Here is a 24,121-nt window from a genome sequence, read left to right as displayed (position 1 = left end):
TCTGTCTTTAAAATAGTCCTTTGCTAGCATGTGTGGCCCAATTCAGATTCAGATTTCAGCTTTATGGTGTTTTCAACCCAAAAAGTAAACTTAAAAAAAAATATTATAATATTTAATTAAATACAACCTAAAACTACAGCACTGAATCAAAACATCTGAACCTGAGGTTGTCGCAGCCCTGAACCTAGATACAGATCTGAAGTTCTCCCATATTCCTGAGTTTTAAAAACAGGCCATATATGGACCTATGTCTCACACCTCTTACAGAGTGCTGGGCAGAGTGCCAGATGGCCTTCCCAGTACCAACGGGATGCCACAGCACGAAGGACAAGTTGCCTCCTACTTTAAGGCAGATTAGGCACCTTGCATGCAATTCCCTCCTAACACACCTGCACATGCATGCTGCAATATCCCCTGCATGTTGCTGGAGCACTGGACAAGATCTGATTGTGGGTTTGCTGTCGTGCAACAGGGAAAAGGGGGATATTTTTGCTTTTTCCATGGTCTGTGGTATTATTTATTTATTTATTTTATCTCAAAATGACTGATTTAGGAAGAATGAATGACTCATTTAGGAAGAATGATCCTGTTAGTTTTCTCAGGAGGGTGGACTTTCTCCTCCTAGCTGTATTAATTTATTTAATTTATCTTAAATTTGATTGCAGTGAGCACCCCTAATTAACCTGATTTTTTGCTGATAATCACTCACAATGGAATCAAATCACAAATCCGGGGATGGATTGACCGGCACACAGAAAGAAGCCGCCCTCCGTGCATTAATTCAGCGAACGGGATATAATTTGATCCAGGTAGGAACTCACGGTCACATCCTTCTGCACATGGTGTCTGGTTTCATCTTGAAGCAGTGCTGCACCGGGGGCTTGTGCAGCGAATCTGCACATGGCAAGTGCTGGTTGCTTGTTCCTCCCTCTCTGCTGCTCTCCAGTTTACATCCTGCACAAAACTTCATGTAGTAGGGTCTGTCTTTTATGAGGTGGCAGAGTATTCCCCCTGTCAATATAAGAAGGGTGAAATAAAACCTGAGCACAGATATATTCCAGGAATAGTTGGGATAGCTGTCTGAAAGCCATGGCTGCAGTGCTGTTGTAGCAAAGAAAACCCACTAAACAAGGTTTCAGAAGAGCTTGAGCCCAGATTTGTCCATAGTAAGTCCCATAAGTGACCACCAGATTTACTCTTTTTTCAAGATCTTTAAGTGCAAAAAAAAAGTAAAAGTGTCTTACCTGCCCAAAAGCCACAGGTTTGCTCTCCGTCTGGTCTCCAAGGCCAAGGGCAGGGTAGGTTAGTGCAGGTGGGGAACAGACAAGTCCTTCAAAAACATCTCAGGAAGTCTTCCCTAGTTAGCATGACCAAAACAAGCAAATTTTTCAAAAGTGCTTGCTAGAAATATGGCTTACCTTGCATCCTGGAAGAAGTAACTGAAAACTGAATTTCAGGCAGGTGGTTGCTGTGAACTTTGGCTTGCTTTGTGTAGCACTAGAGGGCACAACAGACCAAAGCAAAAAGGGGACTCCTGGGAAAAAGCATTTTCCTATAGTCCTTAATGTTGTGTGTGCCCCAGGACCAGAACAACATTGGGTTTGTTGCACTTGAGGAGCCTTCCTGCTGTACTTGACCCAGGAGAAGATAAATAGCTTCTTTGTGTGTTTTATTTGCTGTGACTTTTTTTACCCTGATCTTTAGTTTTTCATACTGTCACATCTGGCAATAGCTCATTCCTAAACCACAGATTCCTGCTTTGCTGCCCACCCAGAATCTTCTTATTCCTTATTTTTCCCTTTCCTTCAACCTTTCCATTTCTCTTACTATTATTATTATTTTTCCCTCATTATTTTCTTTTCCACATCTTTTTGGGCTTTTTTTTTTTTTTTCCAACCTAACCATCACCTTCTTCTTCAACAGCTGCCAGGCTCACATGTCTCCTCAAAAGGGACGATGAAGCTCTCCTTCCCCACAGAGACATTGCCAAGATGAGTTCATTGAGATTCAGCCTTCAGGGCACAAATGAAGCCACTGCAGACTGAGAGTAGATTTTACTTTTTGCCATGTCTCCTAGCACGCTAGGAGACACTCCCACATATGTTGACAAAATGAGAAAAAAAATCTGATTGTCTCTCACTTGGCTTAAAGTAGGAGGGTAAAAATATGCTGGCTTTTTGCAGACCATTATTGATGAAAGTAGCATTTCTGCAGGTCACCAAGGCCTTCTTCCAGCTGACATGCCAGTGAAGATCACAGATGACCACAGCAACACAACATACAATCATTGCTGTAACAAATGGCTCAAGAGATAGAAAATTCCATGCTAGAGATGTGCTCAGTTCAGCCAAACTGGGGGCAGAAAAGCAGCCTGAAACATCTTCTCATTAGATCTGCTGTGAAAATGCATTCATAAATTCAAACAGCTTCATCATTATGCTGAAAACATTTTCAAAACGGGAGTGAGCACGGCTATTCAGGGCTGGTTATAGGCTTAGGAAAACTGAAATTGCTTGTGCTATACTCTGATATTCCTACCAGGATCCCTGTTTGCTGCAGGCTTAGGTCCTTCAGGCCTTCTTTGTAAATCAGCTATTGCCTAGAATAATCCCAGAGGGAGAAATGGCTACAGAAATGTCAGGAGGCAAAAACAGAAAAATGACCAGAGTCCCAGGCCCTCCGGGCACAGGGCATCACTGCAGGACAAGGAGAGCTGGAGAGGGAGAGGGAGAGGGAGGGAGCAAAAGAGAGAAGGTGGAAGAAGGGAGGGGAAAGAAAGAAAGAAAGAAAGAAAGAAAGAAAGAAAGAAAGAAAGAAAGAAAGAAAGAAAGAAAGAAAGAAAGAAAGAAAGAAAGAAAGAAAGAAAGAAAGAAAGAAAGAAAGAAAGAAGAAAGAAAGAAAGAAAGAAAGAAAGAAAGAAAGAAGAAAGAAAGAAAGAAAGAAAGAAAGAAAGAAAGAAAGAAAGAAAGAAAGAAAGAAAAGAAAGAAAGAAAGAAAGAAAGAAAGAAAGAAAGAAAGAAAGAAAGAAAGAAAGAAAGAAAGAAAGAAAGAAAGAAAGAAAGAAAGAAAGAAAGAAAGAAAGAAAGAAAGAAAAAGAGAGGGAGGGAGGGAGGGAGGGAGGGAGGGAGGGAGGGAGGGAGGAAGGAAGGAAGGAAGGAAGGAAGGAAGGAAGGAAGGAAGGAAGGAAGGAAGGAAGGAAGGAAGGAAGGAAGGAAGGAAGGAAGGAAGGAAGGAAGAAGGAAGGAAGGAAGGAAGGGATGGGCATCATCTTTCCCCTGCGTTTTCCAAGGCCTTTGACTGGCTGAATCTTGGACAGCTGAGCTGTGGAAATGGCCTCCCCTTCAACGTGCTGATGCATGTTCCTCAGCAAAACTCAACCAGGTGTAAACCAGAGCCTTCTGCAGTACATGACCAGCATACTAGCTCGGAAGCTAAAGCCTTTCGGTACCAATACAGCAGTGGGGCAGCCAGCGCACACTGCCCCGTCTCCCTTGAGCCTGCAAAGAGGTGCTCTTTACAAGGAAGGAGGGTGTTTACCTCTGGCACTGTACTAACAGGGTGTGCCCAAAGTGTCTTTCCTCACAAAGGGACTGATTTTATCCACTACATCATCATTTTATTTTCCTCCATGGCAGGAAAATGGGCAAAGGAAATATGGTGGTCCCCCCCCAGGCTGGGACGGCCCTCCGCCAGAGAGGGGCTGCGAGATCTTCATCGGGAAACTGCCACGGGACCTCTTTGAAGATGAACTTATACCACTGTGTGAAAAAGTAAGACTTTATGAGAGGTAGATATATTGCAAAGATTACGGAAGATCAGCTCTACATTTCCGTGTTGCACTGGAGGTGATTTGGCCCAGATTACCCTTTGTTTGGTGGCAGCCCCTCCAGCTCCTTCTGTGGTGTTTCCTCACCATGACCAGGGCTGATCTAACACTGGGGCTGGCCCTGCTTAGAGTAGAAGGTTGTACTGAAACATCCAGCTATGCCTCCCTCCATAAGTTAGACTTCAGTCATATAAAACACACTGTCCTCCACCTAGGAAATGAGCACAGCCACCCAACCACTCATGTACAAGACTGAGCAAGTGATACCATTCAGACACCAATGGCAATGCAATTCTATTGCTGCACCTCATCCCTCCTGTTTTTTAGTCTTTTTTTTTTTTTTAATTTCTCTACTGTGTGATGCATTAGCCTCAAAACTGGAACATAAACCTCATAAGGGGGTGAGAACCACAACCCTGGGGCTGCTGAGGTCAGTGGCCAAAATCTTGCTCACCTTGCTGAAGAGCTAACTTTGCCCCCCCTCCCTTGTCACCTAAGCACTTGCTGCCTGTGTTTATGACTTCTTTCATGGGTCAGAAAGTTGTGTGAAAGCAGAACAGGCTCTGGATGATTATCCTGTAGATGAAGATATCTGAAGAGTTCTGACATGAAAGCACCCAGTCTTGTTTAAACACCTCACCTGGCAAACACTTCTTTACAAATGACTTTTCTTTCTATTTGCAGATTGGCAAAATCTATGAAATGAGAATGATGATGGACTTCAATGGCAACAATAGGGGCTACGCCTTTGTGACCTTCTCAAATAAACAGGAGGCAAAGAATGCAATAAAGCAACTCAATAATTATGAAATTAGGTGAGAATGGCATACACCTTCACATCAACTTTAAATCATATAATGTATTAATCCGGATTGTTGTGGACAGCATATTTTTCCCTACAGCCCAGAGGAAGCTTCTTTAGATACCTAAACTTTAGTAGGCAGTCATTTCTTTTCTGCCTATGCATTTGTTGCTTTATGCTGTAGCACAAAGGCAGTACATAGCACTCAGAGACAAAATCTTTTCCAGGAAATGTCTTCCTTAAAAAAAAAAAATAATAATAAAAATAAAAAAATCTACGAGAACATTGGAAAAAATATTTTGCTTTGCATCAAATCAACTGATGTCTAACCATTGTTGTTTATTTCATGTTCCCTTCTGGGCTGTTTTTTGTTGATGTATTCCTATCCACTGTGTCTCACATGAGCTATACTGCAGATATGTTCTGGGAGACACGAGCAATTACAAAAATGGTGAAATGGGATGAAAACTAATTGGCAAAACAGTGACATTTCCTAATAAGTAGGAACAGAAAAATCCCTCATGTTTGTGACTAAAAATTGGGAACAAAACACCTAGAAATCAACAACATATGGGTCAATCAATATGGTTTGTTTTGATTTCAACCCCATTTAATTTTTTTTTCCAGTTCAAAGTGGGATGAATAGATACAATTGCTAAAAAAGCATTTTGAGATCAACCATTCTGGAAATTTTAGTGCTTTCTTTTTGTTCTTTCTTTTTCTTTCTTTCTTTTTATTTATTTTTTTATTTTAAAGAAAAATATTGATTGTGAATTGCTTTACTGGCAACATTAGGGATAAGCAGGTCGCAAGGCACATGGGGAAGGTTTGGAAACATGACTTATATCAGATGCTGGAGCATCTTAAAGATCAGACTTCAGCTACCTCCACCTCCTTTGCTTACTTGTCTTGTCCCAAAGATGCCTCTAAAGAAATTTATGACTTCTCCAGACCTGCAAGGGGTAGTTGGACCACAACGTTGTGAGCAAAGTGAATGTAAAGACATTTTTGCTTTGGGTGTCTGCACAGCAATTGGCATCAATAAACCCTGAAATGTTGTCTCCCCATAACAAGGGATTTTCTTTCCCAAACCTCAACTGTGAGGCTCTCTGGTGATCGGGAAGCTGCAAGTCACTGGTGAACACAATGAAACCTGGCTTATGCTGATGGCAATGCAAGAATCACAGTGGTGTCCCAGCCGCTCAGAACAGCTGCTTGGTGGCAACTGTTTTTGGAAATAGCAAAAGAGAGACTCTCAAGAGTCAAAAGCAAAAATTGGCTTTGGTTTCTCTTGATCTCAAGTACCTTGTTTCAAATATGCTGCTTTACTTTGATGTCAAATTTAGCAGATTGTCAGCCTTTGGATCTAGCCCCTTGTGTTGAGTGAGGCCACTGGAACATCCCAAGCGACACGTGCCACAGAAGGGGGAGACCTTGCATTTGGCCTTGTGTTTTGGGACAAGAAGGGGGATTTTTTTCCCCTTTCTCTGAGAAGCGATCTTGGGTCCTGACAAACCAACAATATCATTTTTCTGCAGGAATGGGCGTCTCCTGGGAGTCTGTGCCAGCGTGGACAACTGCCGCCTGTTCGTAGGGGGGATCCCCAAAACAAAGAAGCGAGAGGAAATTTTAGCAGAGATGAAGAAAGTCACGGATGGAGTTGTGGATGTCATTGTCTACCCAAGTGCAGCTGATAAAACCAAAAACCGGGGTTTTGCTTTTGTGGAATATGAAAGCCACCGGGCAGCAGCCATGGCCAGGCGAAAATTGCTCCCAGGTTAGTACAGATGGTGAGGGTGGTAGGGGCAGCTTCAATTTAGCAGATGCCTGTGTATGCATAACAGCACAGAAGTCTCCAGAGGAAACATATACCCAAGGGAAGGAACACTTCTGAGTTTTCTCATCTTGGCTGCCAACGATTTACTTCAAGCAAAGAGGGACCCCATTACACCCATCGGGCTGCCAGACATGCCCTGACTCTGGGGTGTGGGGTGGGTGATTCACTGAAAAGCCTGATTTACCACCATTCTCATTAGCCAGGTGCTTCATTTAAGAGCTTGAAGTTATTAAAATATAGCTAGATGGATCTAGCTGTTGTATCCATTCAGCTCTGTTGTGGGATATATATTATCCCATGGTTATCTTGAGTTGTATGTAAAATATGGCCTCATCTATGACCTCCTGGGGAGCATCACTTAGGGAAATATGACCATATTCAGACTTGACATTGTACTGAGGATGTTCCTGAAAATGTTTATTTTCCACATGGGAAGAAAACCTCAGATGAGGAATTGCATTAGAATTTAAAAGTTATATAGAGAATAAGTCTATGTAATTTAGTGCTGGGGGACACAGTGAAGCAAAGAGAAGATTGATAGGTGATAAGCAAAAAAGACACAACATTAATTGCCTTTGCAGTGATTTCACTGTTTTTCTCATGCTTTCATATGCTCAGCAGCAGCTCCTGCACTGCTTTGTCAGCTCACTTGCTGATGAAAGAATCCAATAAACCTTCTGTTCTGACACTTGACCCTCACACATCATGCCCACCAATTTTCTTTCTTTCTACATGATAGCCCATGAAAAATCTTGTCATTTTAAAACCTTTTCTCTTATTGTCAGAAATTAGTTTGATTGCAAGAGGTAATATATACCTGAGTATGCCTGCTATTGTGGGGTATCTCACGCAGATTATTTTTCTTTTTATTCTGTATTTTCTGCATCAGTTTAGCAGCTCCCTAATTATAGGAGCACTTTCTGTTAGTCTGTGCTTCAGCATAACTTTCTCATGGTTTCTATATTGAGAAGGATGGAAGGAGCAGGCACAGGCACCGCCACTGATGGCAGCCTTGAGAGAGCAAAGCACTTGAAATCCTGAGCAAAGACAGTGAGGCAGATGGGAATGAGAACATAGTCTTGAAAAGGCTTGTGCAATGTGCTAGTGATTTCCGATTTAGGGACATCTTGGTAAACAGGTTGGGAACTTGGGAATTTCAAAGACCTGAGCAGGAGTGACAGTCTTCTGATGTTCCAAACATACGGGAGGAACTTGAAAAAGGTTTCAAGCCAGGACTGAATGTGTCTCCAGCTGATGCATTGGATGAATGTGAAATTGAATATCATTATCAAGTTGCTTCCTTGACTCTGAACCTCACTGCTCTTTGAGGAAGCTTTGTAGAAGAGTCAGAAAAGCTCAAAATGAAGATGTTTTTTATGAAAGCTTTGTCTTGTCTCCTGGTTAAATAGGCAAGTGGAGGAAGACTGGGTTTTAGCAAGCTGGTAGAGCAAGAACCAAGCTTAGCTCCTTGCTATGAATCAGCCAGGTTGTTATTTTCACTACTGAACTGAACATGGCAACTTAGAATATAGATCATGGCCTTTCATTTTAGCTGGCTGCCATTAGCTGCTGTCTATTTCTGTTCATCAGACTGGTCAGGGCTGGAAGCTGAACATCAACCGCAGTCCCAGCTCCACAATTCCCTGCTCATTCACAGGACTTCCTAGCAGGGAGCAGCCCCTTTACATTTTAGCGGTTTTTGTTTGTTTGTTTGTTTGTTTTTCAGCTTTTAACTCCTGTTACAGAAAAACAGGTCTCCAAGTTCTACCCCTTCCCTCTAATTTTCCTCTATTTTGGAGCTCCTATCCTATCTTAGATAGATTATCCAAGTGGAGATGCAAGACGGGATGCCTCCCAGAGTGTTTTGTCTCATTTTCATTCTACCAACTTAGGTATCTTCCAGATTTTAGCATACACCTAGGCCTTGGAGAATCATAAAGATCATATCACAAAGATCAGAGAAGTAATAAGAATAGCACAGACAGAACTAGTTTGAGGGAAACTTGCAGAAGAGGCAGACATTTTATTTCATTATTTTGGAGGAAATACCCAGCACTAACCATGCTGCTAAGCCAGAAAATGGTCCCTACTGTGTATCCAAAGTACTGTCTGCTAGGCTGATTAAAATTGCCAGAGAAAAAACGGGTGACAGACCGAGCACATGGAATTTAGGGCTCTGGATATTGGTGAGTGGCCAGATTTCAGCCACTCTTGAAGAGAAGGGGGAAGGATTTCTTCCTGAAAGATGTGCTGAAAGGACTGGGAAGAAATGCTTATCGCAGCAATTCACACTGATTGGAGGCAAGGCTGTGGCTATCAGTTTTTGTTACATATTAAGTATCATGAATTGGCTAATCAATTACTTAGTCGATTAAGTAACTCAATGCAAATGATTACAGAGCTCAGCATGATCATGTGGAAAAAACGTAACTTTTAACTACCTCTTTATTTGCTGTTTTTATTCTTTGCCCCTTGGCAGCTTGATCCACTCTATACAGAAGCCATATGCTTCTTCTCCATACCCTGTTTTATGCCTCATTACTTTTTGTTTCCCTTCTTTCTACTGCTTCTGTTGCAACTTCACCCTGTGTGGACCATGCTTCAAATACTTGCACATGGAGATATCCTGATTTTTACTATTTCATTTCATCCCCCAGGACTTCTGGATCCCTTTCCAACTTCCTAGGGAATTAAATATTTGCAGCCAACAGGGATCTTTTTAAGAGAAGTATACCCATTACAATATTTCCCTTCAGAGAGCATTCCAGGGAATGCAGATGTTAGTGAATTGTGCCACAAATTTGCTTTTTAAATTCTGGATGCTACATTTCTGCAGGCATCTAAGATGCTAGTGGGAACCTGTGAAAGTGTGACCATCTGCTTTTGGAAATGAGTTAACTAAAAGGCAGTGCTTTGAGCACAAAAGGCTTATTTTGGCCCTCTTTGTATAATTGACCTATTCTACTCATACTGCATATGAAATGAACTCTGAGCAGAAGTGAGAGGAACCTAAGCCTCTCTGACACTGATGATGCCAATCCCTTTAAAGGAAGGATCCAGTTGTGGGGACACCCTATTGCTGTTGACTGGGCAGAACCAGAAGTGGAGGTGGATGAAGACACCATGTCATCGGTAAAAATCCTCTATGTGAGGAACCTCATGCTCTCAACCACCGAAGAGACTATAGAAAAGGAGTTCAACAGCATCAAACAAGGTAGGAACCCACTGACACAGCCCTTAAGTGCGTGCTGCTACTGCAAATGGAAGTATTTCTTCATTCATAAAATGCCAAAGGAAGACACAAAGTAGCAGTTTTTCCATGGTGAAATCTTCATGTGTAATGCCGCAAAATTGCTATTACGCTGAAGGCTCCCACCCAACATGCATAACATGTCATTCTGCTACGGGCTCATTAATTTACAGCTAACACTACTAACCTTTTTAAGGTGATTGGCAACTGGAAGAGATCCAAAATACTTCATGAGGATGCCTGTATCATAAAAACAACTTTGAGTCATTTGACTCTTCTTGAAAACGAGAGTTGTTAAAACAGCTGGGTGATTTCAGCTTTCTTCATCTACAGAAAGGGATGATGACAGAAATAGGATGGTTTAATTCAACTGCTTTTTATCTAATCTATCTAAATGCTGAATTCTTTCTTTTTCATACCAAAAATGATCTTCCATAAATTTATGAATAACCAGTGCTTATCATTTTATGCGGGATATGATGGTATTTTCATGGCATATATTACATGGTCTTAGGGTGAGATTTTCAAAAAGCAAATATGTTTGTTGGGAATAAAAATCCTGCTGGCTTTCAAATGAGATTTTACTTCTGAGCTGCTCCAGTTTTAGAAAATTCCACCCAAAAACAACAGAGTAAAAATAACCCATTTGTGCAGCTCTCCAAGCCTCATATTCCATTAGGCATTAGTAACTTATGCTTGGCAATGTGAAATTGCCATTCATCTCGTTCCTATTAACTTCCTTCTATTATTTTTTAAAAATACACTACAGAGCTTCATTTTTCCTTCACCAACCTTTCATTTCTGCTCCATTTTTTTTTAAATAGGCTGCAATGCAAAGATCTTTAAGAGATTTCTTTACAAGTCTTTTCCTGTCCAGCTAATGTTACCAGTTAATACTTTAAGTAACCATCAAGCTGTTAGAAATCCCATTTTAACCCCAAGCTAAATATGTATCATGCCACTCTCTTAACTGTTTCCTCCTTTATTTATTCAGTTTTGTTCCTGATCACTGAACTGCTCACACTCCCCAGAAACACATTTGTATCCATTTGACACTTCAGTAACAGTCATCTGCTCTGCTCCTAAGGAAAGTTTTCTAGTACAACAGAAGACTTGAATCTTCTTTAGTTTGTCTTTTCAACAGTTTCTCATTTTGCTTCTCATGCTGGAATTTTTATTTTTAATTTTTTTTTAAGGAAAGCCTTAATTATTGTGGATGAAACCAAGAATGCCCTTTTTAAAGTTGTGCCATACTTTCAAAAAAACATGCCTAGAAGAAGCAAAACCTGAGTTTTGAGGAGAATAAATGCAGTCTAAGTCATAGTGAGATTACAATTAAGCAACTCAGCAAGGAGCTGAAATGATTCATCTCCCACTTTGGTTATCTGCTACGTTTGTTGGGTCACATTTCAATATCACTTGTCTGAAGTGTACATTTGATCCAGGGAATTTAGAAGCTGTTTTGACAATAACGAGCCATCCAATAAAAAAGTACCCAAATGAGAGGAGTTACAAGGCAGAGGTCCCCATTACAGAGCAATTACCACATCACCACAAGCTCCACAGACACTACCAGGAATGCTACGTATGCATCCCAAGTTGTAACACAGCATAAGTATCACCCCTTTTAAATCTGTGCCAAATTCAGTGCCGGATGGCTTCTATAGAAATATGCATCACTTCATCAACAAGAAGCCCTGCCCTCACTCCCTAGAGATCTTGGCAAATATCCTGAGCCCTGGCAAAGTTTTCATTTGGTTAAATGGGCTCCAGACTGCGCAGCTGAAGTGGGGTGATGCTGAAAGAGAGTGGCAAGGAGGGGCAGGTCTGTACCTTCCCACAGCAAGGCGCTCTGCCCTGGCAGCAGGAAGGCCACGCTCTCCAAAGGTGCTAACTGGACTGATATTCTCCTTGCGGTGTCATGTAGCTGCTTGTCCTGCTGGGGTGGGAGCACGCCACCTAGTCCCATAAATAGGAAAGAGCAAGGTTTTGGCTTGAGTGAGGATCAATAACACAGAGCAATTTCCAGGAGGTAGAAGGGGGATTTTCAAAACACAGAGAGTTCATTAAAGCCTCAACTCATAAACGAGACATCAGCATATAATGACCTTAATTTTGAGCTTAGAAAATCACCCTCCAATCCCAGAAGGACACAAAGAGCCACTTGCCATTTCAGTGTCAGTTTGAAGACATGCAGGCTGATTGGGTTAAAGGCTGAAACAGGCTATTTATAACCCACTGGAGCTCCTAATGCCACCCCTTAAACTCCAAAGAAATATTTTTCCTTCTGCAGTTATTTAAGTACGTGGGTTTTTTTGTTGTTGTTTGTTTTGTTTGTTTTTTTTTGTTTGTTTGTTTGTTTGTGTGTTTTTTTTTTTGTTTTTGTTTTGTGGCAATTGGATATTTCCCTGTACACCTGTTCAGCTTTAAAAGGAAAGAAACCAACAGAAAAGTCATCCTGCATCCATTAGCCACATTTCCAAAGGATACTTTTAGGGATGTTATAGCCTCGCTGGCTAGGCTGGTTGACAACTGACAGGACTGGCAAAGACGAACAACTAGAGGAGAAAAGGTAGATACCTAAAGCTTGGGCCTGCAGGGAGCAGGTGCCAGTGTGGTTATTTCAGAGCCAGAATATTTGGGTGCTGCAAAGTTCCCAGCAGCAGAGCATCTGACAAGGGAAAGGGAAGGCTGTAGAGGACAGACACAGAAGAGAAGAACACTGAGTGTGAGAACACCAAGTGTCCTGCTCAGCCATCCAGCTCCTGGAGATCTGTCACAGAAGTGAAACACAAAACCAAAGACAACCTCAGACAGAGCATTTTGGACAGGAGCAAACCACTCCAGTTTAATGGGAACCATATGGGTGCTTGCCTTCAAATATTTCTAGTTTTGCTTGAAATAACACAGACGTTGTCTTTAGTTTCTCATGGTATATGCATCCTAAGAGGTAAGAAGACACCATTGACTTTCTCTCTTACCCTTGGCCAGTTTTTGCTCTTGAAGGGCTCACAACCCAACACAATTGCTCATTCTGATACATATTTTCCAGCTAATACCTATTTCCAACTAATATTCTAATGTTTTCCACAGGTGCAGTAGAAAGAGTAAAGAAAATTAGAGACTATGCCTTTGTGCACTTTAATAAAAGAGAAGATGCGGTTGAAGCTATGAAAGCCTTGAATGGGAAGGTAAAGCTGCTCTGAGTGTTTATTTTGTGACTTACATGCAGTATATTATATGCAGCTGAAACAAAGCTGCCAGACTTATTAGCTACAAAGACACCCTGAGGGTGCTAGTCCTTTTTTCAGTTCTCAGGCTGCTTTTATGCTTCTGAATTCATTTTTTTTCCAACCCTGATGTTCACAAACTCTTCTTTTTGGCTTATTTCCCTTTGCATTCATAATAAATGTTTGCCCAGATCAGACTGTAGTTCATCTCTCTGAAAAAAGTTGAAGCAATACTGAAATGAGGACTAGAAAATGAGGGGTTATGGGTTCCCTTGGCTTGCACTCACATACGTGTTTCACGTCTGCCAACAAAAACACTGGAAGGGAAGCATGTGAATAGTAAACAGGGACAAACAAGGTCAACCCAGAACATCTGCTCCAAATTCAGAAGCAGATTTGCAAGGAGGTTGCTGTATTTAGTACTTCTTGCGCTGCAATGTAATTCACAGTGCTGTAATGCAAGAGCTTTTCCCAAAGAGGTGTTAACCCCATTCCTATTTTTAGTGCTACTGCTGTTCTCCATAGGAGTACCTATTATCAGGCTGACTTAGGTGCTGCTTTGCAGGGAAGTGAAGCCTTTTCAAGGGCTTCACAACTCTGCTAATTCAGTTAATTAGCCTCTGCTGGTTGGTGTCAGCTCTGGATGCTCTCTACACGTTGAACCTTCACCCAGCCAGTGCCTCCTTCCACCTGTGGGAGGGAGATTTTGGCTGATTTGGGTGGTTTTCTCCATTTTCCCATTCTGTTAGTAAACCATGCGGGGAAGCTGCCTTCTTAGACAGGATAATCCCCATGTATCTTGGAGACTGCCTTACACTTGTGCTTCTCCCGCACTCTTCCTGCGGTGCGAAGGTGCTGGATGGGTCCCCCATAGAGGTGACGTTAGCCAAGCCTGTCGACAAGGACAGCTACGTCAGATATACCCGAGGCACAGGTGGCAGAGGCACGATGCTGCAGGGAGAGTACACCTACGCCTTTGGACACATGTACGACCCTGCCACCACCTACCTGGGTGCCCCGGTTTTCTACGCACCACATGCCTACGCTGCTATCCCCAACCTCCACTTCCCAGCTGCCAAGGGGCTCAGCAACAGGAGCATCATCCGGCCCCCATCCATCCGAGGTAACTGCAGTCATGCCAATACTCTGCTCTAACAAAATGATTCCTCCCGTGCTTGGGTGGCTGCATTCTCATGCTGAGGATGTCCCTTTCAGAAAGGGACAGCAAACAGTTTTTAGGCTCTGACCTTCCCAAAGACACAGTGATATTCCAGCAGGCTAAGCAGGGTACTAAAAAATAACCATTTTCCTGGAGCAAGCTTTAGACAGCTTCCAGATCACCCTCCTTCCAGGGTAAATAAACCATGAATCCTCCTGGTTTTGCCCCAACAGGGAAAACAAAATAAAACCATTTTCCTTCCCTCCCTACCTCCCTCCAGAGACAACTCTCATACAACCACCAGCACAACTCTGTGCTGTTTTTCCCCTTTCCTTTGAAACCCACAAGGAAAGTTTTGCCAGTCCTGATGTCTTCTGACCCAAAGGCACAGCATTTCCCAGGGAGGTCACATTGTGCTAAAGCCGAGTGGGGAACCAGAACTGAAACCAAGAAAGCCATTAATTTTGTGCTTTGGGAGACAGACTCTTTTTTTTTTTTTTTTTTTTTTTTTTTTTTTAATAATAATAATGTAATAATAAGAAACCTATGAAAATAGAGAGTATTTCTGATGGTTGCTGAGGTTCTGCCTTTGACCCCAGGTGTCGGCAACTGGTACTGAATCAAATCCCTGCATTCAGGTACCCCCCCCCCCCCCCCCAATTAAATAGCATTGCAGACAGCATTTGGTATCTGCAGAAGTAAGTTTGGGGACTACCAGAAAAATAAATGCATGTGCTCATTGGGCTCCTTGAACAAAAATGAAAATGTAATAGGGGCTGAAAATTTGACTTTGGTTCATATAAGGGAGGGGCTGTATAAATATAGAAACAGTTCCTCATGAAATTGTTATTATGCTGGTGAGTGGCAAGTGACATCAGCTGTCCCTTCTCCCACTTCTGTCTACAAATGTGGTTAGAAAGGTGTTATAAAATTAAAACTGGCTTGTCTATGAGCTCAACGGAAAGTTACACCTCACCTGTCAGCACAGAGCAGAGGAGATGGAAATGGGGTCAGACAGAAGCAGGGGTACCCCTATAACTTCGCACCTCCAAGTGTGCAAGCCCAGCAACAGGCTATGGGGGGCTCCTGCCTACCTCCTTCCCAAACTCAGTCAGTGGGGCTAACTTTTCCATTTCAGGGACAATCAGGGTAATTTTTCCGGTGATTTGATTCAGTTTAATGCCTTCTTACATTCCTAGAAATTTACATGAATGTACCTGTAGGGGCTGCGGGAGTTAGAGGACTGGGAGGTCGCGGCTACCTGGCGTACACAGGCCTGGGGCGTGGATACCAACTCAAAGGAGAAAAGAGGGGAGAGGATAAACTCTACGACCTCTTGCCAGGAATGGAACTCACACCGATGAATCACGTCACACTAAAGCCCCAAGGGATCAAACTTGCTCCTCAGGTAGGTGTGTGCGAAGTATGGTCAATGTGTTGGCCAGGGTTTGCCTTTGCTCAAAATGCTTTCAGAAAAACAGCCCTTGCTTGAATTTAAACTGGTGATTGATAGCTACATCTATTCATAACTCTTGGAATACATTTAAACAAGAAAACACTTGTTAGTTGCATCCTGCAGTGCCGTCCACCTTGCTGGAGAACAGCACTCATTCTCCTTCAAGGGAGAATTTTCATAAACTTCCATGAGTGGAAGATGAAATCCAGCTATGACTACCGCGCCACAAAAGCACTGAGGAGTAAAGAAATTAAGAAATTTTCACCCTAGGAACTATTTCACATAACTAGAAAAACAGCAACTTCGCCAGGAAAGAAAAAAAAAAAAAAAAAAAAAAAGGAAAAAAGAATCATCTGTATTGCAAAAGGGCCATGGCATTGCACAGAGCTTTACTGCCTCGATGTGATTGCTCCAATGCAGTAAAAAAAGGAAAACAATGCGGAGCACATTATCTGGGTGGACCCATGTGTGGCAGCTTGTGCTGTCTCCCCTGATGCTGACATATGCCACAGTCCTTGCAGGAGATCAGGGTTTGTGTGATGCTGAGAACCAAAATCCTGAACCACCGATGTACATCCTAAATGGAATGGGAAAAGAGGAGTTGATGGACTGCACAGCCCAGCCAAATGCAACAGCTCTGGTTGCACAAGGAAGCTTTGACGTGCTTGTGCATGCGGGACTGGGATCCAGACAGCTAGCTGGGGACAGGGCAGAACAAATTCCTTGAGTTTCAGAGGTCACTCTCCTACAGCAACTCCTTTCCCCTTGAATCATCCAAAGCAATGTTAGAAGTTAATTTCACTCAGATTTCAGAAACACACCTCTGTCTAGTAAAAAAATTGTTGCAGTATTCCATCTGCTAAATGTCTCCCAAAGCATCCTTTTCTCCCCAGAAACCTGGAGTTTTTTCTCCCCCTGCAAAGTTTCTCTGTCTCCATGTTATCCAAGAGGGGTGAAATGGTCCAGGCTGACTTAGGGCAGGTGCAGTTCAGGGTTTTTGCTCTCCTGACATCTTTGTGATGAACCCCCATGGCAGGGTCAATGTGTGGCAGGCCATGCAGCAATAATTTTTGGAGCACATCTTCCCCTCAGCTGAGTTGCCTAATTCCCTCACTGCCACTGTCTCATAATAATGCTTCTTACACAGACATGGCTTGCTTTAGGAAGGTCTCATTAATACCTGTGCCAAATCAGTCAGCCTCTCCTGCCCACCGCACACTGCAACAGCACCTGTGAAGGATGGACCTTCCTAACTTCCTTCCTGCTGCCTAGCTGGGGTACTTGGTTTTCATGAATAGATGTTGCTCATCGAGTATTTAAATGGTGATGTTACATCTCAAAAGCTCCTTACGCAGCCTTTGGGACAGCAGGGGACAGCTGTCACCATGGTCAAGAAATCTGATGAACTAGGGTGTGCGTACTACGGAGTAGTAAACTTTAGATCTGTAGTTATCAAATGAAAGGCAGCAGTGAAATAAAATAATTTTAAGGTGGACTGCAGAAAGCCTCAGGCTGTGGGTACCCAGGGGTCTCAGCTCCAACCTGGCAAGACCAACGTCACAGCTACAGCAAGTCGCTTGGGGTCATTCCAAACAGAACATTTTTGTCTTCTGTTCAACTTCAGGATGCCAAATTGCCTTACTGTGTCACTGAAATGCAAATTGTTATGGCACTGAAAAATACCTGGGGAGACCGCAACTGCTGCTCAATAGGAAAAACCCCAAGCCCCAACAATTTCTAAGTTGAGCATCAAACCTGATGGAGTTATTTAGAAAAAATAAATGGTCCAAGCACTACTGGTGGGGATGCACAGGAGCACCACACTATATCAAACCCATCTGGGACAGCAGATAGCCCCTGGGTTTAGAAAAGAAAGAAAAAGAAAAAGCAAGAGCATTTCCAGACAGTGATTCCCAATTACTGTGGAATAAGCTGTGCTAAGGCCAAGGGCAATGTGGTCCAGCATTTCTCTTTCAAACTAGGAGCAGAAATTGCCTATTGAAGCCTGAATAATTAATTGGACAGAGAAACAGCCTCTTTTCCTTCCTTTTTTTTTTTTTTTTTTTTTAAGACCGGACTTTTTATGTACTGTATCCCACCAAGGGAGGGAGGCACCAGAGCTGCGAAGATGAATGGAACCATAATGCTTTAAGGGGGTTAAAAAGACGTGCACAGATAGAGTTTCTGTGGAGAATTCAGAGAAGGCCATGCCGATAATGAAATGAAACAGCTAATCAGCAAAACAAAGACATCCCATTTAATGAGGTGATAATTAGCTTCAGGAATTAAATGCATTTTTAAGGTATATAACATTTAGATGAATCTTATATTTCAAGGTGAGCTTTACTATCCTGTCTGCCATTTATTTTCTCACGAAGGCTTGAGGAAGCTGCCACTACACTTCTAAAAATTCTTTGGAGGGGAGGAAGCAGAGCAATGCAGGGGCTGGAGCTGGGGAAGAAGGCTACATGCAACAATTAACCCGAGCAAATCCCTTCTTCCCTCCTAGATCTTAGAAGAAATCTGCCAGAAAAACAACTGGGGACAGCCTGTTTACCAGCTCCACTCTGCAATTGGCCAAGACCAAAGACAGCTCTTCCTATACAAAATCACCATCCCCGCCCTCGCCAGCCAGAACCCCACCATGTATGTAACTATTCAAGTTTCTCTGGGTTTTAGGATTTTTTTAGTGGATTTTGTCTAGCATCTCTCTTCAGAATACAACACAGGTCTCTATTTACAGGTTTTTGAGACATTAGAGAGAAAATCATCCATAAATAAATTCAAAAAAAAAAAAAAGACCAACAGTGATGTCTGCTGTGCTTGGCACTCTGTGTTCAGTGGTGTAAAAACTGCAGAAAGCCAGAAATAAGTAGGCAAAGGGGAGCTTTTTAGTAAGAAAATAAAACATACAATATTTCATGTAGGAAAAAGAAAAGCAGCTTGTAGGAACATGCTGCTAATTAGGCTCCAGATATGATCCTAAACACTTCTGATCTGAAATATTTTTGTGGTGTATTTTAATGAGAAAGACTGAAGCAGGCTTTCTTTTGGACTGAAAACGGACAACATGCTCTGAAAACATGTAGTGGCCGAAATGTGACCCAGGGCCGATAATCTCAGCAAAGAAACCAGACTGCTAAAAGTATTCGTGTTGATGCATCAGCACAGTAAAATGATGTTTCTATTTGATGTGTGGGATTATGCCAACTATGGCTAGATCAGAAGGTTTTGCAGGAAAGGCCTAGAGAGGAAAACAAAACAAAACAAAACAAAACAAAAAGCTATTATGTTGCTGTGTTCACAGACATCCCTTCACACCTCCCAAGCTCAGCGCCTTTATTGATGAAGCCAAAACCTATGCAGCAGAATACACCCTGCAGACACTGGGGGTTCCCACCGAGGGAACAGAGGTGCCTCCTGCTGCGCCAGCTTTTCCAGGTATGTGAAGGTCTGTACAGCAAAGGCCTCCTGCAGTATTATTTTTCCAACATGCTTCCTCACAGGTTAGTCCAGAACTAGCCTGTTCGTGGTCACTGAGGATAGACCTGACTGTGCTCCAGTTCACAGATGCCTCCCTTTAACTGGGAGCCCCCAGTAGGACCCAGACCCAGATGTGGTCTCCCCAGAGCCAGAGCTGGAATGGGTCCCCTTCCTGCTGTCCCCTTGCCAGTGCCACACAGGATGGGTTCGGTCCTCCTTACTGCAAGGATCCCTCCTCTTGAGCCAACCCCTTGGATTTCATCTGCCAAAGGAATAATGTGAATGTGACAGCCAGGATCCGATCCCAGCTCTCTCCCACCCCTGCTGGAAGACTAATGTTTCCAGTTCTTGAGTTCATTCCCAACAGCTCTTGTAACTACCAAAAGAGCTTGGGAAATCATGGAAAACATAAGCCAGGAGCTGGAATCCAGCTTGCAGGCATTACATTTACTGTGCTCCCCAGCATGACGGTGATTCTGATGTAGTGGGAACAACTTATGCCAAACTGCACATGAGGAATGCATTAGTCAGTACTACTGAATTGTTTGGAGTGTCTCAAGGATGGATTTAAAAATAAAAAATAAAAATCTATCCGGCTTCCTGCCACAGGAGTCCGCAAAAGCCACAGAAAAATCAATTTGTCTGGGTTTGTGCAGGCTTCCGCAGTGTGGAAACCAAATGGGCTCTTTATTGAATCCAGTCCCCACTTACTGCTTAATTATAATCTCTCCTTTTTCTTTCATCCACCCTTATTTATTTATCTTGGAAATGCAACAAATAGACATACATTAAAATTACTGCCAGCAGCACACACCGGTGCTCAGTCCACACTCACTGAAGTCCAGCACAGTCCAGGCCATGCCCAGGTAGCAGCTTATTTCTCTTATGATGATGCTGAACATGGTTTAAATGACAAATTTCTCAATTCCTAGTTGAAATGTTGCACCTCGCTTTGCTGATGCAAGAAAGACACTTTGAGCGACCACAATATTCATGTTCCCATGAATTTCTCATGTTTTCTCCCAAGCTAACACCTTCCATGAGGAAACGTAGTCTTGGTGATGCCCAATATCATAGAATAATAGAATCACAGAATCATTAAAGTAGAAAAAGACCTCCAAGATCATCTGTTCCAACCATCCCCCTACCACCAGTGTCACCCACTAAACCATGTCCCCAGGCACATCCAACCTTTCCTTGAACACCCCTAGGGACAGTGACTCCACCACCTCCCTAGGCAATCCATTCCAATGCCTGACCGCTTTTTCTGAGAATGCATTTCTCCTAACTTCCAACCTGAAGTATCTCCAGGCCCTGCCCCAATGGGACTTGGATCTGACTGACCTTGAGCCAATCCCACTGCCAGCTGGTTGGTTGGAGAGTTTGAATCCTGGGAGATGTAGTTTGGAAGCAGTGACAGGTTCAGTAGAGCCAATGGGCATCTTGTCTACTCTTCCCACATTTGGGCTTCGTCTTAATTCTTGATCCTTTCATAACAACATACTGTGGTCTGTTTGACAAGCTGCTACACTCTCCTTTCAGACAAACCAGCCCCAAATGATGTTTGTTTTCCCAGTGATTCATTTTAAATCAGCAAAGCTAACATTTTCCCATGGAAAATTTTGAAGTGTTGAAACCACATATCCCATTAGAATCTGATGGGGAAAAAAAAATCCAGTTTGCTAAATATTTTTCCCAATATTGCATAGAGAGAATTCCCCTCCTCTCTAACATGTCTGTCCTGAGTTGCATGCATTTTGACCATAAAGGATGTCACAGCCATGTTTTCTCCCAGCTGTACAAATGTCTTCTCTATGAAACAAAACATGCCCAGATTTTCTATGCAGTACTTCATTTTCTTGCCCTCCTTTGTCATGTGTGGGAGTCCATGTAAAGAGCACTGTTACCAGCCTCTCATCTCAGAGATATTTGAAGCTTAAGGAAAAATATTCAACAAAGAGGGTATTTTTTTAGGCAATGTGTTTAACAAATAATAGGTGAGAAAATGCATTAATTTTTCAGCTGCAGTTGTCAAGTTTGTTACCTTTAACGAGGAGGAAAAACATGCCAGGAATGATTTATTTAATCTAATCAGATTGTTCCAGTCTTCCCATTGACGAACGACATGATTGCCATTGACAATGAAGTCTTCCCATCAAAAAATGTCAGGCAATGGTAGCTTTTGAATGTCTTTCCTTTAATCTCCATCTCTTATCTCTTTTCCCCTGCAGGATACACCATTGCTAATGCTGCTGCAACAGTCACAGCCACTCACCTCAAACAAGCAGTGACAATGGGACAAGATTTGACGACATATGCCACATATGAAGCCTACCCTGCCTTTGCAGTAGCTGCACGCAGTGATGGTTATGGAGCGTTCTAATTCTGTCTTTATAAAATAGTTTCCTTAAATCAAGCACAGGTAGAAAAATTCTCTGTCTGGTAATTCTTACACCCCCATGATTTTAAAATAATCTGTTGACTAAAGTTAGATGTTAGTTGGCGTTTCATTCTTTTAGTTCTTTAGTTTCATATCAGGACATTAGGGAGAAAAGAGAAATGAAAAAAATAAATGGCTCAAAATCAGATTTTCACACTAGAAAGCAAAATCTCAGCCTCAAAAATGAGTGGTTCTAAGGTGTGTGTATATGTATTTATATATATTTACATATAGATATGTATACATATATACATACATACACACACCATTGTGTTTGTGTTTACAAGCAACAACCCATGCTGAAAACAGCAGGAGCTCTCTTCCATTCACCCCAAGTTTTTAGCCAGGCAGACCCCAGAATTTCTCCAGACAAGCAGAGAACAGCCAATGAAAAAAGCCATTGATCAAAAATGTGTCTGCCCAGCCTACTAAGCTAGTCTACATGCTTTTTAGTGCTGATTGTATTTTAAAGCAGGATGTTAGTATTCAGCAAAGTCTTGCCTCTCACTTTGCTACTTCTAAGCCATACCTACAAGTCACAAAACCACAAACAATGTCTTTTTTAACACCTCCCATCTAATGGCATACTCAGTGCAATAGTCCAAAACCTTTTGGACTGTTAAGGCTGATCAGAAAAGCCCTATATATTCAGGCCAATTCTTTTCTTCATTAGACCACAAGAGTTCAGTTATTACCTAGTAACAACGGACACTTCTACAGGAACAAAATGATATAGAAGTAAACTTTTCAGCAGGATGGAAAGAGCCCTGCCTGGCTAATAACACTGCTTTACACAGCAAGTGAGGGTGCTGGCTGCTATGACTCTTGCAAAAGTTAATTTAGAGTAGAGTTCTCTGGGGTAATTAACGTACATCAGTAGTACATGGTACACGTAACTCTCATTTTGGAGAGCACCAGCTGCTGGTGGCCAGTGTGTGCATGTGCTCTGAGGATGCTGAGAGTGCCCCTTGGTTTACAGCAGGAGGGAAGTATCCCTTTATTTTAGCCATCAGACTGAGGAAGGAGTAACGATGCTCTAGAGATACAGGAGAAAGCTGGTCTTATATAACTATAGTGTATGTTTTAGTCCTATAGACTACACAGGCTAAGATGACTTAAATCAGCTCAGCCTAGGTCACACAAGCCCATTTTGGAGGTTAACCAGGAGAATTTACAACCTGTAACAAGCTTCTTCCTTGAAATCAGGGGAGCAACCTCCCCACCAGGGTGCAGAACTCATCCAGGCTAGGTTGGTGATGCCCATCAATTCCAACATATATGGCCCCAAATTTGTCATCTGGTCTAGATGATGTAATGTGGCACCATGCGAGCCGTTCTGCTGTTTCAAGTGGAACTTTTTCCTGTATCCCAATAGCTGTACCAACTACGATGGTCTGAGACAAGGTGTTGACAAGCAGGAGCCAAGTGTTTTGGATTCTCATACTTCGGCTGACTTGATTTTGCTTAGGAATGGAACAAACACATATAAGCTGTATAGTTTGTGGAACTATTAGACTATTTCTATTTATAAAGTAGTTCATTAGAGTGATCCAAAAGGTATTATGGTCCTCTGTGATTGCTGTTCAGCACACTCTGATTTGCAGAAAATGACAACCCTTTTCACAGAGGTCAAAATAACCAAGAGTGTTATTGGTATTGTGGCTTTATTTTCTTTTCTGTCTAGGTGTTTTGTGTTTGAGAAAACTGCCAATGAATAATACGTCTCTCTAAGAAAACATTACTACCATTGGCAGAAGACATTTCTCACTTTCCATGTTCAGTAACTGTAGTCTTCTTTTTCAGCTATTTATATGAAGTTCAGAAAGATGTCAAAGAAAAGGGCAAGAAACAGTATTAAAAAGTATGTGCATGAAGCACTTATTTTTGTACACTTAGTACAATATTTGTATAGAGTTTTAACACTATAAAGTGTAGCAAAAATCACACCATCCATTTACTGGAGGACAATCATTTATGTTTAAAGAGAATAAAGCAAAAATGGCATCTAAATCATCCATTGCAATGAAGTTATAACCTGATTTAAATTCTGTGAAGTGAGTCTGTAATTCTAGAATAATCAAAGGGCATTAACTGGACTTTGAAATATCATTAAAACTTTTTAAACCAACCTGAATGCCTCAGTCTTTTCTACCCTAAGTTTTATCTAAAAGGGTCATTCCATTCATGGTAAATAAGAGGACACTTTGTTCTGTAAGAATCGATCTGAGGTCATACAGACAAGGTCACATACTGCTTGGCAATGCCGAGAGTGTTTTCAACATGCACTTTGATGACACTTGGCATTTGCATGCAACAGAAATTAGGGTTATGCTTCTGCATGTTTACATCAAAAATCAAGGATCCTGCATCCACACCCAATATTAAGGGTGTAAGCCCTCAGCTCTGTTTTTGCACCTTTGGGGTCTTTCTCCATAAGGATCCTGATCCCAAGAGATGGGTGAAAATCTGATACCTTGCTTCTGACACCACATGGTATGCAAAAAAGACGTCCCTACCAAGCCAAAAGAAGGTTTCCTCAAAATAGTCTGACTTTTTTTTACAGACTTACAAAGAGGTGGGCCATAAACTGGGCCTTAGCAAGAACTACAGATCTTCCAGCTCTATTATTTCACCTCAT

General features: G+C 42.2%; 1 protein-coding gene and 1 long non-coding RNA gene across 6 annotated transcripts in view; one reads left to right on the top strand and one right to left on the bottom strand.

Moving 5' to 3' along the window:
- A1CF (APOBEC1 complementation factor) overlaps window positions 1-23,611 on the top strand; it is a 28,225-nt gene extending 4,614 nt beyond the window's left edge. For 2 of the 5 annotated variants that reach the window (XM_068688450.1, XM_068688451.1), the window contains 11 exons: window positions 666-809; window positions 3,636-3,770; window positions 4,511-4,641; window positions 6,167-6,405; window positions 9,515-9,679; window positions 12,809-12,906; window positions 13,798-14,068; window positions 15,304-15,512; window positions 18,070-18,206; window positions 18,868-19,001; window positions 21,275-23,611. In XM_068688450.1, the coding sequence (XP_068544551.1) occupies window positions 711-809; window positions 3,636-3,770; window positions 4,511-4,641; window positions 6,167-6,405; window positions 9,515-9,679; window positions 12,809-12,906; window positions 13,798-14,068; window positions 15,304-15,512; window positions 18,070-18,206; window positions 18,868-19,001; window positions 21,275-21,426 (1,770 nt within the window). In that variant the 5' untranslated portion in view covers window positions 666-710 and the 3' untranslated portion in view covers window positions 21,427-23,611. Of the gene's footprint in view, window positions 1-665; window positions 810-3,635; window positions 3,771-4,510; window positions 4,642-6,166; window positions 6,406-9,514; window positions 9,680-12,808; window positions 12,907-13,797; window positions 14,069-15,303; window positions 15,513-18,069; window positions 18,207-18,867; window positions 19,012-21,274 lie in introns of all 5 variants that reach the window. The other 3 variants (XM_068688452.1, XM_068688453.1, XM_068688454.1) reach the window with 3 other exon arrangements.
- LOC137859404 (uncharacterized) lies at window positions 12,040-13,859 on the bottom strand. Its single transcript, XR_011098259.1, has 2 exons — window positions 13,761-13,859; window positions 12,040-13,635 (listed from the first exon to the last, which is right to left on the bottom strand). It is a non-coding gene; the product is annotated as an uncharacterized lncRNA (long non-coding RNA).
- Window positions 23,612-24,121: the final 510 nt, after the last annotated feature.

The sequence above is a fragment of the Anas acuta genome, chromosome 7 (genome assembly GCF_963932015.1).
Source record: "Anas acuta chromosome 7, bAnaAcu1.1, whole genome shotgun sequence".
NCBI classification, from domain to species: domain Eukaryota; kingdom Metazoa; phylum Chordata; class Aves; order Anseriformes; family Anatidae; genus Anas; species Anas acuta.
The sequence above is the reverse complement of the archived record's forward strand: the minus strand, read 5'-3'. Positions and strand labels throughout refer to the sequence as shown.